This window comes from Xenopus laevis, chromosome 4L (assembly GCF_017654675.1).
Source record: "Xenopus laevis strain J_2021 chromosome 4L, Xenopus_laevis_v10.1, whole genome shotgun sequence".
NCBI lineage: Eukaryota > Metazoa > Chordata > Amphibia > Anura > Pipidae > Xenopus > Xenopus laevis.
This window is the reverse complement of record NC_054377.1, coordinates 24,566,483-24,580,341: the sequence shown is the minus strand read 5'-3', so window position 1 is coordinate 24,580,341 and position 13,859 is coordinate 24,566,483. Positions and strand designations below refer to the sequence as shown.

The following is a 13,859-nucleotide window of genomic DNA, read 5'->3' as shown; positions in this document are numbered from 1 at the left end:
GGCACAAGCCGAACCACACCGAGTAGAGAAGCAGGAGCCGGATTGTTAAAAAAAAAAAAAAAAAATCACATTTTATTTTTCATAATTAAAAGCAATGGCCTGACGCGTTTCGGGTTTCAATCAGGCTCCTGCATCTCTACTCGGTGTAGTTTGTCTTGTGCCAGCCTCCTTTTGATGTTTCCTGGTGTTTACTCCCTCTGCGGAAGTTCTGGGTCGTGGCCCACCATACACAGTGGTAACCTTCTACTCTGCACCTTCAACACTGGTTTTCCTTTATCCTGGTTTCAAATTCCCCTGGCAACCATGCATTGATTTGAATGAGAGGCTGCAATATTAATAGGAGAGGCCTGAATAGAAAGATGAGTAATAAAAAGTAGCAATAACAATAAATTTGAAGCCTTACAGAGCATTTGTTTTTTAGATGGGGTCAGAGACCCCCATTTGAAAGATGGAAAGAATCAGAAGAAGACAAATAATTTAAACAATAAAAAACAATGACAGCCAATTGAAAAGTTGCTTGGAATTGGCCTTCTTAAAGGGCATGTGGAGTCTAAAATAGAATAAGGCTAGAAATGCTGTATTTTGTATACTAAATATAAACATGAACTTACTGCACTACAAGCCTAATCAAATAAATAATTTATGCTTTCAAAGTTGGCCACAGGGGGTCACCATCTTGTAACTTTGGTAAACATCTTTGCAAGACCAAGACTGTGCACATGCTCAGTGTGGTCTGGGCTGCTTAGGGATTGTCATAAACAAAGCTGTTTGAGTTCTGCATGGCTGGGAAGTAAGGCGGGGGCTCCCCCTGCTGTTCATAAGTATGATTGTTTCCCTGCTCAGTAGTTAGGGACCATCTGACAATTCCTATCCACAGCAGTAAATGAAGGGAGAATTTCACTGCATACAGTCAGGTTTCTTATAAAAACGGTACACATTTTTTAATTAAAGTATATTGGATAGGTTTCTTTTTCATTAAAGAAAGTAAAACTGGATTTTATTTTTTTGCCTTTACATGCCCTTTAATGTACTAAAAGTTAACTTAAAGGTGAACCTCCCTATATAAGACAGTATGGAAATTGGCAATTCTGGATTTCATGTTAACTAACCTAGCATCAATACAAAGTGCAAATCACCTGATCCCAAAGCATTCTGGGGTCCGTTTACTAAAAAGCGGTAAATTTGAAAATAAGCTTCCACATGTTATGGCTGGGAATATTTTTCATCCAGAATATTCGCAGCGAATAAGTTTACTAAATAGCGATGCGCTCAGAAGTCATTGCGATCACTTGCGGTAACTATGTTGACGAACCAGCTTACGTTATCGGTAATTTTATCGAGTTCTGAATTTTCTGGCGACAAATTATGTTTGCGAATATTTATGCTATCAAAGAGTCTTGTTTTATGGCGTATATTATGGCATGATTTATGGCCAGATATGTATCTGCAAAACTGCTAAACTTTATAGATAGTATCAACAACACAGTAAACAGATTTCAGCCAATCAAACTTATATGTATCATAAATCCACATTTCAATACATCCAGTCACAAGACTTACCCCCTGCCAATAGAATCCTATTAATAAAATTCATAAACAAGTTTTACCAATAAATCTGTGTGCATCATATAAATGTAGTTTAATCTAGGCTGACTAAGCCTTTGGTCCCTCCTAGCCGTAATAAATCGTCTTTCAGCTGAAAAAGCTGCTGTATCAGCAGAAAAAAGAATAATCCAAATCATCTTTGATTATCCTGTCACTTCTCTCTTTTCCTGTCAGGAATGGCAACAGGAACAGAATGATGGGTAAAACAAGGTGTTATGGGATATTTCCTGTCCCCTTGAGAAAAAAATAAATAAATTACTGCCACTATTTAGATGGCGGTATAATTTTGCGAATATTCTGGCATTAAAGGGATACTGTTATGGGAAAAATTTTTTCCAAAATGAATCAGTTAATAGTGCTGCTCCAGCAGAATTCTGCACTGAAATCCATTTCTCAAAAGAGCAATCAGATTTTTTTATATTCAATTTTGAAATCTGACATGGGGCTAGACATATTGTCAATTTCCCAGCTGCCCCAAGTCATGTGACTTGTGCTCTGATAAACTTCACTCTCTCTTTACTGCTGTACTGCAAGTTGGAGTGATATCACCCCCCTCTCTTTTCCCCCCAGCTGCCAAACAAAAGAACAATGGGAAGGTAACCAGATAACAGCTCCCTAACACAAGATAACAGTTACATTGAGAAGGAAAAACAGCAGCCTGCCAGAAAGCATTTCTCTCCTAAAGTGCAGGCACAAGTCACATGACTTTGGGCAGCTGGGATTCATTTTGAGAAAACTCTTTTTTCCCATGACAGTATCCCTTTAATTATGTATTTTGTATATTTCACTGTTTAGTAAACCGGGCATTAATGTGTACGTAGCGTTATTTTCAGCAACTGCGATAACTGGCAAAAAAATATTCTTGCGCAAGAAAATTTGCAAATTTATATTTACCGCAGGTTAGTAAACTGGCGAAAACACATTCGGCGACAAATTTGTCTATATTTTGTGCGTATATTTTTACCGCGCTTTAGTAAACGGACCCCTCTGAATGAAAGGTCTCATACCTGTACCGAGATGGTATTTATAGATAGAGTAAATAACATATTTCTTCTGACTCAGGTGATCGGAAGTTCCCTCCTCTTTGTTCATGATCGTCGTGGATTCTCAAACGTGTGGATGATTGATTTTGGGAAGACGTCCCCAGCACCTACACACCTTACACTGCGCCATGATATAGTCTGGGAGCGCGGAAACCACGAGGATGGATATCTGTTGGGTCTAAGGAACCTAACTCACACCATCAGGGACACCATAGCTGGCATGGACGACATGATGGAGATCCTGTGCAAAACAGTGGAAGCCCCAGCAGAGGAAGGGGAAAAACTGAAATGCGACAGGCATGAGATCTCAGCAAGCGGAGACCAGGAGAATCAAATGGCGAAACACAAGAGCAATGAGATTATAACAAGAGAGGAGTTAGGGGCCACATTCAGTGAAAGAGGACAGAATATATCACTGCTAGAAAAAAGCAGGGACCTGTGACTGTCAGGAGAAATGCTCTGGGACTATTGGATGACAGGGAGCAGCACACATCCGACAGTCATTACCACACAGAGCCTCTTCACCTCATTTTTAGCATAGAGAGAGCTAGAGAGGGAGAAAGAAGGCTCATCTTCATTCAGATGGTGTCAACACCAAGAAACAGGCCGTGGCCTCATGAATACTTGTGTTTTATATGCAAAAGCAGTTGCTCAGAGGGCTTTTATATAGAATCAGATGTTAGTGCTTGTGTATAGCATCGTTTAGATGTTGTTAGAATCCTTGGTGTGATTTACACACAGTCAGAATGTCAGTTCTTGAATGTAAAACACAAGTATGCAGAGGGCCCAAGACTTATCCTTTCTTTGGGAACTGTGCTGAGTTAGACAAGCACCGAGCACTCTCACTGTGAGACTTGATCCAACAGCAGCATGGCTCTATGGCTGTATAGTAAGAATGAGAGTTGAAAGATGCCACACACTATACCATTATGTGTGCAGAAACAAATGGACACTGTTTCAATAATCCACATTCTGTTGAATACAAAATTATTAATTCTGAGTCTTAACATCACACAGCCAGCATTCTTATACACCCTGGCAAGGACAGTGCCAGCCTCACATGCATGCCACACTGGAACTCCTTTACAATCTGTATTTATATATATATATATTTATACATAATTGGCCTCCAAAGAGGACAAAAGCTTTTGATGAGAGGAAGGGAAGGCTATAAAAATCACACTGTAGTGGGAGAAGAAGGCTTATAGATTTGCTCCAAGTCCCTTGAATGGACAGTTCCTGTGCTTTGTTTAATCCAGCAAGATCCACGTGTGATGTCCTGTAGGATGAGGCTTTCCTGAAAGCAAGGGGAGTAGTACGTTGCTCAGCCTCAGAGGACGTGGGGAGACCGTTCTGTTTGGGCTGGAAGTTAATAGCATTGTGACTAGGGTTGGGGCAGTTGCAAGAGGTTCTGGCATGAAGGTAGGTTACAGGAGACCGGTTAAGAAAAGGCAATACAGTGCAGCAGTGCACTATGAGGACTTGCTAGGAAAAAATTAAGAAATTTGTGCAAATTAATTTTAGTACAAAGTAAAGAATTTAGCGGTTGGGATGGGTAAACCATACAGTAATGTTTGCAAGGCCAGTTGAACACACAGCTCATGGGGGGACTTGTTCATCTCTATACTCCTATCAGCATTCCTTTGGCACTTCAGGGTAAACAAACAAATATGTTCAGTCTTGTCCTTCATCTGCTCTCCACTTCAGAGCATCCTCCTTGTGGGCATCGGGTCTGATCTGGTTTCTCATGCCTCCCAGCAGGTTGGATGTGGCCTCGGTCGCTACGATAAAGGGTTTCACTACGGTGGGAGGAATCTGACGCAGGACTCCGCCTACTGCTCCTGTCAGGCCCTTCTGCTCGTGCCCACGAGAAGCCACTTCACATATAGTATGGGCTGTGTCAATGACACCCTGTAAATGAGCAGAATAAAATTGCTGGTCTTTACGGCTTACCACGAACACCTGCCATCTTGTGCTATATTTGGTCAGGACCACTGCACCGGCCCCGGGCCTCAGATTTATATTTACCTGCAGTGGTTGTCAACTTACCTCCCGAACAGTATCGTATGCTTTGGCCACACCCTCTCTCAAATCCGCTGGCTGTTGACCCCGCCTCAATTTCCGAGACTGTCTGATATCTAGAGCGCACCGCGAAACCGGTGGGGTTGGCGACAGTATATCATACACCGTTTCTGCTGTGGCCTGACAAAAATAGACGTTTTCATGAGAACAGGCAACGACAGGAGCAATGGACTCCCTTTCAAAAATGCTTTTCTATTCAAGGGTAGTGCTAACCAACAACTGCACTATACTCCACCCCTTACATAGCATAATGCCGAGTGTGCTGCTACTCTCCCTGGTACAAACCTTAGGAAACATTCTCTAATCCCAAATAAAAGCTTCCATACTAAAAACACTTATATTTCCAACATACATTAATCACCAAAGTTCAATGGTTGTTACAGAGATTTGTAAATGTAATTATTGCTGGAAGCACCAATTCTTCCACCTTTGGTATTTTTTTGCAGTGTGTTTTGTGACTACAAGTATAATTCATATAAGGTAGCAGTAGTCCGGCCCACACTCCAGTTCCCACAAAGCCTTGCTTGTTCTATAATTAACAGAACTGTGAATATCAGGGAACACGCAAGGCTCTGTGGGAATAAGAGTCTTGGCTGGAGGAGAACTTACTGCAGAAACATGCCTATATTATTCATGTAGTCAAAACAGAAATTAACAAAAAGAAAATACAGAATCTGCTTTTTTATAGTAATCACATTTAAAATTGAATTAAAAGTCTTTGTTAATGTATATTAGAAAGTTGCCGAGAATTACATTTGCTTTGTTGATTTTAAAGGTTCTGTTTGGATTTACATCCCCTTTAATCTGTTTATTGAAGTGTCTTTTAACCCACTGTAGGATGTTTTGATCCTGCAGCTTTCCAGATGGCTTTTAAACCAAAGTAACCCTACTGAGGTCCCTTTAACACTACATTCTCTTTTTTTTTTTTATTGAGTTAGTTCAACTACTTAAAGAAATTAAGGCTGGCTCTCAGCAGATGGCTTAGTCGCTGGTACCTGTATAGCTTGCACTAGCCGGTTGCTGAGTTCCAATGCAGCAGAGGCTGTGGAGGTACCAAATGATGCTGCCCCTCTCTGAAGACCTCTGATGATGCGTCCATCTTTCCGATATTGCTCAATGGGTAGCCAGAAGAGATCCCGCACACCATGGACTGAAAAACAAAAATTGGTTTTAGGAAATGGAGTGGCCAATGAGCTTACACATTTTCAATGTATAGATGAGACTGTACACTACAGAAATGCCATTCTTACAAACAATCTGTAGCAAAAGTAGCTCTGCACGTGGCCTTCTCAAGGTCATATTTGCCCTACCACTAATCTTCCCAAACCCAAGAACAGTGCTTCAATTTCCTTAGCTTACTCTCCCCTCTCCATGCCAAGGAATTTTGTGAAAAATATGGGCATCCTTCAAGCTTCGAACTTGACTAACTGCCATACTGATCAGTGATGCCACAGCTTTATGAATCTTCTCTACCACATCACCTGTTGTGGGGAAATAAATGGCTCCAGCTGCTTTTTATAGGTCAGGCACAGTGGTAAATCTGTGTGGGTCTATTTGGGTGTGTAAATATTTATATGAGACCGTGTGTCTATGGATATATGTGAAAGAATTAAGATTGGCAGTGAATGTACACAAAGTAGAGATTTGCAGTTATTATTTAAGGATGTAGAATTCCACTGCAGTTTTGCTTTCAAATTCTATTTTTTCTTTTAGAAGTGTAATCCATGTTGCAACATCTAAACTCTTTTTTTTTTTTTAATTTCTTCTGTGCCAATTAGTTTTATATTTCGAGCTATTCTCAATATTGTCCTTTTAGTTTTCTAATTGTCACTATTGCCCCATAACCAGAAATTGAATGCAGAAACGCAATTGCACCTGGTACAATTAAAGGCCAGTGGGTTGGGAGGAGGGCGCCATTTGGATCAGATAATCCCTTGGTATTAGTCAGTGCTTGTCCTCTGCTTCCCTTGTAGGCCGACTTCAGCTCTACACGGATTTCTCTATATATCTGAAGAAAATTGTGTGACGATTCAACTGTATAAATGGTAACTGCCTTTCATTTGCAAATAAAAATGTTAATTTTCTTTTTCTGTGCCCTTTCTTTTGCTATGAAAATATCCACTTCCGCTGTAATGTATCAGCCCCAGTTATTTTACTCCTTGAGTTCATAGCTCCTAGTTACATTGTAATGTAGTGGAAAGATGGAGGCACGGGGTATACGAGAGGGCAGTAACCTCCAATGACTGAAATATGAACATTGTCCAATACATCGTATTACAGTAATTCTTTTGCAGTGGCATAAGGAAAGATTTATGCAAATGAAGTCTATTTTATGAATATTCGAACTTAATGAATATAAAGCCAGGCATTGTTGCAAACTATATAACAAACAGAATGAGATAGTGATGCCTCACACACTCAGAGCCCAGCTACTATGAGTACTCTCTAAACCACACATCATTTACTTACATAGCTGTACCACCGAATGCATTGGCCCTACTCCTCCCAGAATGCCCGGCAGCTGGTTCTTGCGGATGTCAGTTAGCCACTCATTCAGCGCATACGATACAACCTTGTCTGCTCCCAGCAGTCTGAAATATTTAAAGGCAAGTTATAGTTAACATTAACTGAAATGGTAAAAAGTATATTTTAACTTGTCGAGTATCTTTGTCACCTTTAAAGGGACTTCAGGTCTAAACTCTCTAAATAGTACAATGCATTTATCTTGGATTAAGATCACACTGAGATATTCGGGGAGGTTTAGTCACTCTTCTTTGGGGTGACTAATCTCCCCGAACTGCTTCCATGCCTCACTACTTTGGAAAACGAAGTGCCGCAAGTGCCATGCCGCAGGCAGAAGACAGGAGGAAGAAGTCGCCCCAAAGAAGAGGCGATTAGTCACCGGGTGACTAAATACCCCAGAATCTCACAGTGTGACCTTACCCTTGTAGCACTAGCAGGCGGAAGACAGGGGGAAGCCGTCGCCCCAAAGAAGAGGCGATAAGTCACCGGGCGACTAAATCCCCCCGAATCTCACAGTGTGACCTTACCCTTAAGGTATTAGAGATATACAAGTTGTGTTTTTACTAACCTAAATCTTTCCCTGTACTTTATTGGTTTCCCATTAATTTGCCGTTACATAATGGAAAATAATTTTATTTGAATATTAAACAGGAAGCTTTGTATAAGATGTGCTGAACTTACCCGTGTCTGCAATATAGCCTTTTCAGCTTGAGCTCTGAGCAATTTAGTTGTGCCAGCCCAATTAATATTCCAGCAAATGTGCCCTGAAAATTAAAAAGAAATATTAAAAATAATTTGCTGACTTCCTGAATACAGTATAATGTAGCTACATACAATTTCATCCAGAGGGCTGGCCTAACTATAAGTAGCACACAACCCAGAACACGGAACAATAGGGAGTTATCAGATGGCTTCGTTTTCTCTTTTGCCCAATTAACTGTAGTGCAAATTCAGCAAAGTTTGATGGGCTAAAACTGCTTAATGGTGTGCACAGATCAATGATCAGATTGGTCAGTAACGCACATGGTAAGCCCCTAAATCAGATAATATACATTAGCCCGTTCCAGTTGCATCACAGGCCTTTATAATACCCTTATAATTTAGCACTTAAAGGAAAACTATACCCCCTGAACAATGTAGGTCTCTATAAAAAGATAGCTCATATGTAAAACCCTGCTTCATGTAAATAAACCATTTTCATAATAATATACTTTTTTAGTAGTATGTGCCATTGGTTAATCATAAATAGAAAATTGCCATTTTTAAAAATAAGGGCCTCCCCCTGGGATCGTAGGATTCAGGGTGCACACAAACAAACCACACGTTAGGTCAAATGAGCCAATTAACAGACAGAGTTCTGCCTTTTGCTTCCTCACTTCTTCCTGTTACAGTTAGTGTTGTAGTATTTCTGGTCAGGTGATCTCTGAGGCAGCACAGATAGAGTCACGAAATGGTGGTTCAAGGCAAGAGATGTAAAAGGGTGATATTTACTTACAAATATATATCAGTTTGGTAAGATTCTTTAATATGTCACTTAATTTGATATAAACTATCTGTTGCTTAAGTGTTCATTTTGGGGGTATAGTTTTCCTTTAATATGTTTCATCCTTTTTTGGCCCAAGTTTCCATTTACCCCGAATCAACCTTAATGCTGAACTTCTACGACAATCTACATTTGTAAAAAGGTGTTATTTCCAAAATGTCACCCTAAATGACAGTGGGCCCATCATTTCAGTTCATTAGTGGTAAATGGAAGAAACTAGAGCTGTAAGGACATTGTTTCATTGTAAAACAAGGGAAACACAGCACAAATTGCGCCATCTTGTTCCAGAACTTACCACCTGCTCTGTCGAAACATGCTTGCCCTGGTAGTCCAACCATATTGGCACTTCAGATGTGAAACGGAATTCTCTGTGGGAAGAGCAACAGGATAAGCCTATATCTACAGATAAAACAGAAACATACCAGAGCACCGTGTGGCACCACAGAGTCCATCCTATTATCACTTTCGTCACAAGTATATAGGTTATATATTAGTATAATACACAAAAGCCACGAATATCTTGTAAATTATATCCTTATAAACGGTGACTGATGATGTCATCAATTATAAACGGTGAGTAGTGATGTCATTTTTTTTTTTTAAACATGACTCTTAAAACTTGTGTATTATAAAAAATAAAGTACCCCATGTTGGAAAATATGAGGATATTAGAAGTCACCTTGAAGTTCCATGACCTGTATAAAAGCACTCGGCCTTAGGCGTTGTACTTTTATATGGTCATGAAACTCCTCTGTGACTTATAATATCCTTATATTTTACAATAGGGGGTACTTTATTCACTATATAATATTAGTTATACTAAACATCCATGGTTTTTGTTTTGTTTTCACTCTGCAATGTACCTGAAGTAAATCGGTTGATCACAGGATGAGCTAGGAGACACTGTTTCCTCTTCATTGGATCCTTGGGAGGTTTCCTGTTCTAACTCACAATCACAGCTGGATTTAGCAGGACCATCCAGGTGAGAGGCTAAGGAGATAATGTAAAGAACATTTTATATGAAACCTTCAGACATTCCCCTCCATTCTTATTGTCTTTGTCAGAAATACTCACCCTCTGAGCCCAACTCCATGGGAACTATTGTTTGAATTCCAGATGCAAAGCTGGTAAAGAAATCTTTCAGGAAAAATAAAGCATCCTGTGGAGGCATAAAGTCATATGAGTGAAGGACCATGGAAGTTGAGTTCCTCCCCTAAAAGGAAGGTTTCAGACAGGGTTGGACTGCCCTGTTGGAGCGCCACTAGGTCTCTTGCTGGTCTTAGTCAAAGACAAAGTCCATCAATCATTTCCTAAATAACACATAATATTCATCCCTATATATACCCTGGATGTCAGGTTCTCTGAGGACCCCAGGAAGCCCAGGCCAAATAATAAATGATCTCATCTTCTGACAACCATAACTATGAGCATCTTAAAGGGATACTGTCATGGGAAAAAATTTTTTTGTCAAAATAAATCAGTTAATATGCAATAATTCTGCACTGAAATCCATTTCTCAAAAGAGCAAACAGATTTTTTTATATTCAATTTTAAAATCTGACATGGGGCTAGACATTTTGTCAATTTCCCACATGCCCCCAATCATGTGACTTGTGCATGCACTTTAGGAGAGACATGCTTTCTGGCAGGCTTCTGTTTTTCCTTCTCAATGTAACTGAATGTGTCTCAGTGGGACATGGGTTTTTACTATTGAGTGTTGTTCTTAGATCTACCAGGCAGCTGTTATCTTGTGTTAGGGAGCTGTTATCTGGTTACCTTCCCATTGTTCTTTTGTTTGGCTGCTGGGGGGGGGGAAAGGGAGGGGGTGATATCACTCCAACTTGCAGTACAGCAGTAAAGAGTGATTGAAGTTTATCAGAGCACAAGTCACATGACTTGGGGCAGCTGGGAAATTGACAAAATGTCTAGCCCCATGTCAGATTTCAAAATTGAATATAAAAAAATCTGTTTGCTCTTTTGAGAAATGGATTTCAGTGCAGAATTCTGCTGGAGCAGCACTATTAACTGATCCATTTTGGAAAAAAAATTTTTTTCCCATGACAGTTTCCCTTTAAGTCTGGGTGTTTAACAATCATGATGTGGTATGTACCAAAGTATAAGCAGATGATATATAATAGGCTGGGTCGTGAATGCAAAGAAAAAGTGATAGGAAGAAGAAGAGAAAGATATTCATGCAGATAGAATATGCTAATTACTCACCTGATCGATATTCAGCCGAAGCGGCATTAAGGACATTCTGAGATAGCACTCTGGTCCCCCAAGTCCAGCCTCGGGACTGACATGAAGAGCTTTAATAGTGAGCTATAGTGACAAAGGTATCGGTGTTAGAATATAAGAGTATCGAAGTTTTACTAAAAATGAAAGGACCCGTTAACACAAGAAAATATAAATAGTGTAAAAGCATTATCACATAATATTAGCTTTGATTGCAGTTTTGAAATTCCTTCATCGCGTAAAAGAAATTGGATGACTGTATTTCAAAATACCAGTAGTTTTTCTGGTTCTGGAAGCAGGATATGAATAAGTTTTATCTAAAACTCCACTGAACATAGTGGAAAGGGTGGGACTTTGTTCAGACAACAGATAAAATCAGAGTTGATCAGAGTCAATGGCTAATTTTCATTTTTGGTGTTACTTTTCCTTTAAAGTATAGGTTTAATATGGATACAGCCCAAGTATGTATAGTACAGCTATTGGACCAGTTATCCAGAATGCTCGGGACTTGGGGGTTTTCTGGAGAACAGATCTTTCCATAATTTGAATATCCATACCACAAGTCTACTAGAAAATCATATAAACATTAAATAAACCCAATAGGCTGATTTTGCTTCCAATAAGGATTAATGATATCTTAGTTTGGATCAAGTACAAGGTATTTATTATTACACAAAAAATATAAATAATTTTTAATTGGATTATTTGAATAAAATGGAGTCTGTGAGACAAACTTTACATAATTCAGAACTTTCTGGATAATGGGTTTCCAGAGAACAGGCCCCATACCTGTACCATAAATATTTGCATTTACTTTCTAATTTTTCCCCATCTCTCTAGCCCTTAGCAACACATCCTTGCTGGCTGTTTCCAGCTTATCTACTATTTTATACCCACCTTCTATATTCCATGTAGTTTGACTAACACATTTTGAGCTAAAAGGGCTTTGCCATCCACCTCCTACCCCCCCCCCCCCACTTACACACTTTCCCCCATTCTTTTCATACACCATTAGTTCCCTTTGTGTTGTGATGCTTTTGTCCCCGTACCATATTGGAGTGAGCCCGGCGTGGCATTTTCTCACTCGTGTACAGATACAGAAACTTGTTGATGTGCGATGAAGCCAAGCGATCTCTGATCTCCAGCTCTTGCACTATAAAAACTTGCCGTGCGAGCGGGATTTCATCCAGATCACCTGTGTGAAGCTTCTCCTCTCCATCACCCAAGGGTGTCGGATACGACTCATGCTGGAAGCTCACCTAATAGAAGAAAAAAGGATGGCAAAGTGAAGCTAATACAAGGAATACATGATGAAGGAAAGCAGTCTCCCAGTATCACAAAAACACGGATTGTCAAACAAAAGAATATTCTGTCTCATTCAAATGTGTTTATTCTGTGCCCTTTCCACAGGGATTCATCAATAAATTTAAAACAAATGGGTCTCTTACCTTGGTAAGTTGGATCTCCATAAGAATATCATGGATCCTTCCATTTCCACCTTGGGTCCTCCATGTGTTTTGAGGACGGTTGGTGACTGATGATCGGGAAGGGGACCCCCGTGCATTGTGAAAGCTTGTTCTTGACCTACAACAAAAGCAAATATGACCACAATTTTTTTTTTTTTACTAAAAGTGTGTTACAGATACAGTTTGAAAAGATATTGTACTTGCATGAGGGAATCAATTTTGTTTCTGGCAAACAACAAAAGCCTGTTTTGATTTAAGCAGGGTCAAATACCCTTTATTTGAATGACTTTATTTACTACACTGCTGCTTGCAATTGCACTGGCTAGGCTCAAGATATTGGGTATAAAAATGCCCCATTTGTTATTGTCCTTAATGAGTGTGAAGGGGATAAGGAGGTTTGGCTGAGGCAATATACTTGCAGTGGCTTCCAAACTGTGACCCCCATAGGGCTGTGGATGGGGCAGCTCAGTCTGAAGACCAATTAAGGTGAAATTTGAGGGTAAACTTTATCCTTGGGATTATCCAATAGTATCTGTTAGGGTCATGGTTTATACGTTTGTGACCTTATAATATAAGGTGGTGGTTCGTGTATCGCCACAAGTCGAATTCCAAAACACATGCAAGGGGTGGAGGGCCTGGATTTTTTTTTTTTTTAAATTGCTGGGTGGCCAAAGCAAGGAATTTATTATCCACTATTTTGGATTTGGCCGAGCCCCGGAATTCTTCGCGAAAGATTCAGGCTGAATACCAAACCGAATCCTAATTTGCATATGCAAATTAGGGTTGTGAAGGAGAAAACATTTTTTAATTCCTTGTTTTTCACAAAGTCACTCAAATTTCCCTCCCTGCCCCTAATTTGCATATGCAAATTAGGATTCGGAATTGGTTCGGCCGGACAGAAGGATTTGGCCGAATCCTGCTGAAAAAGGCCAAATCCCGAACCGAATTCTGGATTCGGTGCATCCCTGGCCTGTTGTGCTTTCTGTTTGTCTCCACATCCTGCAATCTGAAATGCACTCATTGAGCAAGATGGGCGGCTCAGATGGAAACAGCACAATAGCACAGGCTGCACTAGTTTCATCAAATAAAAAATAAATGAGTACTACATCTTACAAAACAAAACTTTCCTACCTTGGAGACTGTGCCCGAGCAGAGTTTGGACGGCTGCTGCCAAAATCTTGGCCACCATACAGATGCCATACAACAGAAATCTCCCGTAGGACAATGCGTGTATCTGGAACAGGGAACTTAGCTGGAGGCTTCAACAAGTCCGTACTCCCCAAAGGGCGAGAGAAGTGCCCCTCTTTAACTGTAATAGGGCTATCCACCAGTTTTCTCACCACAGGCTCACCATCTTTTGGC

General features: G+C 40.1%; 2 protein-coding genes across 5 annotated transcripts in view; one reads left to right on the top strand and one right to left on the bottom strand.

Annotated features, from left to right (window-relative positions):
- LOC108713887 (inositol-trisphosphate 3-kinase B) overlaps positions 1-6,814 on the top strand; it is a 50,756-nt gene extending 43,942 nt beyond the window's left edge. For all 4 annotated transcript variants that reach the window (XM_018257570.2, XM_018257571.2, XM_018257573.2 and 1 more), the window contains one exon: positions 2,668-6,814. In XM_018257570.2, coding sequence (XP_018113059.1) covers positions 2,668-3,090 — 423 coding nt within the window. In that variant the 3' untranslated portion in view covers positions 3,091-6,814. The remainder of the gene's footprint in view (positions 1-2,667) is intronic.
- atg2a.L (autophagy related 2A L homeolog) overlaps positions 3,731-13,859 on the bottom strand; it is a 53,062-nt gene continuing 42,933 nt past the window's right edge. Inside the window, exons 31-42 of the mRNA XM_018257569.2 lie at positions 13,629-13,858; positions 12,480-12,615; positions 12,081-12,290; positions 11,017-11,118; positions 9,871-9,955; positions 9,660-9,786; positions 9,092-9,164; positions 7,935-8,017; positions 7,200-7,321; positions 5,726-5,880; positions 4,698-4,850; positions 3,731-4,559 (exon numbers count right to left, since the gene is read on the bottom strand). Coding sequence (XP_018113058.1) covers positions 4,323-4,559; positions 4,698-4,850; positions 5,726-5,880; positions 7,200-7,321; positions 7,935-8,017; positions 9,092-9,164; positions 9,660-9,786; positions 9,871-9,955; positions 11,017-11,118; positions 12,081-12,290; positions 12,480-12,615; positions 13,629-13,858 — 1,713 coding nt within the window. The 3' untranslated portion in view covers positions 3,731-4,322. The remainder of the gene's footprint in view (positions 4,560-4,697; positions 4,851-5,725; positions 5,881-7,199; positions 7,322-7,934; positions 8,018-9,091; positions 9,165-9,659; positions 9,787-9,870; positions 9,956-11,016; positions 11,119-12,080; positions 12,291-12,479; positions 12,616-13,628; position 13,859) is intronic.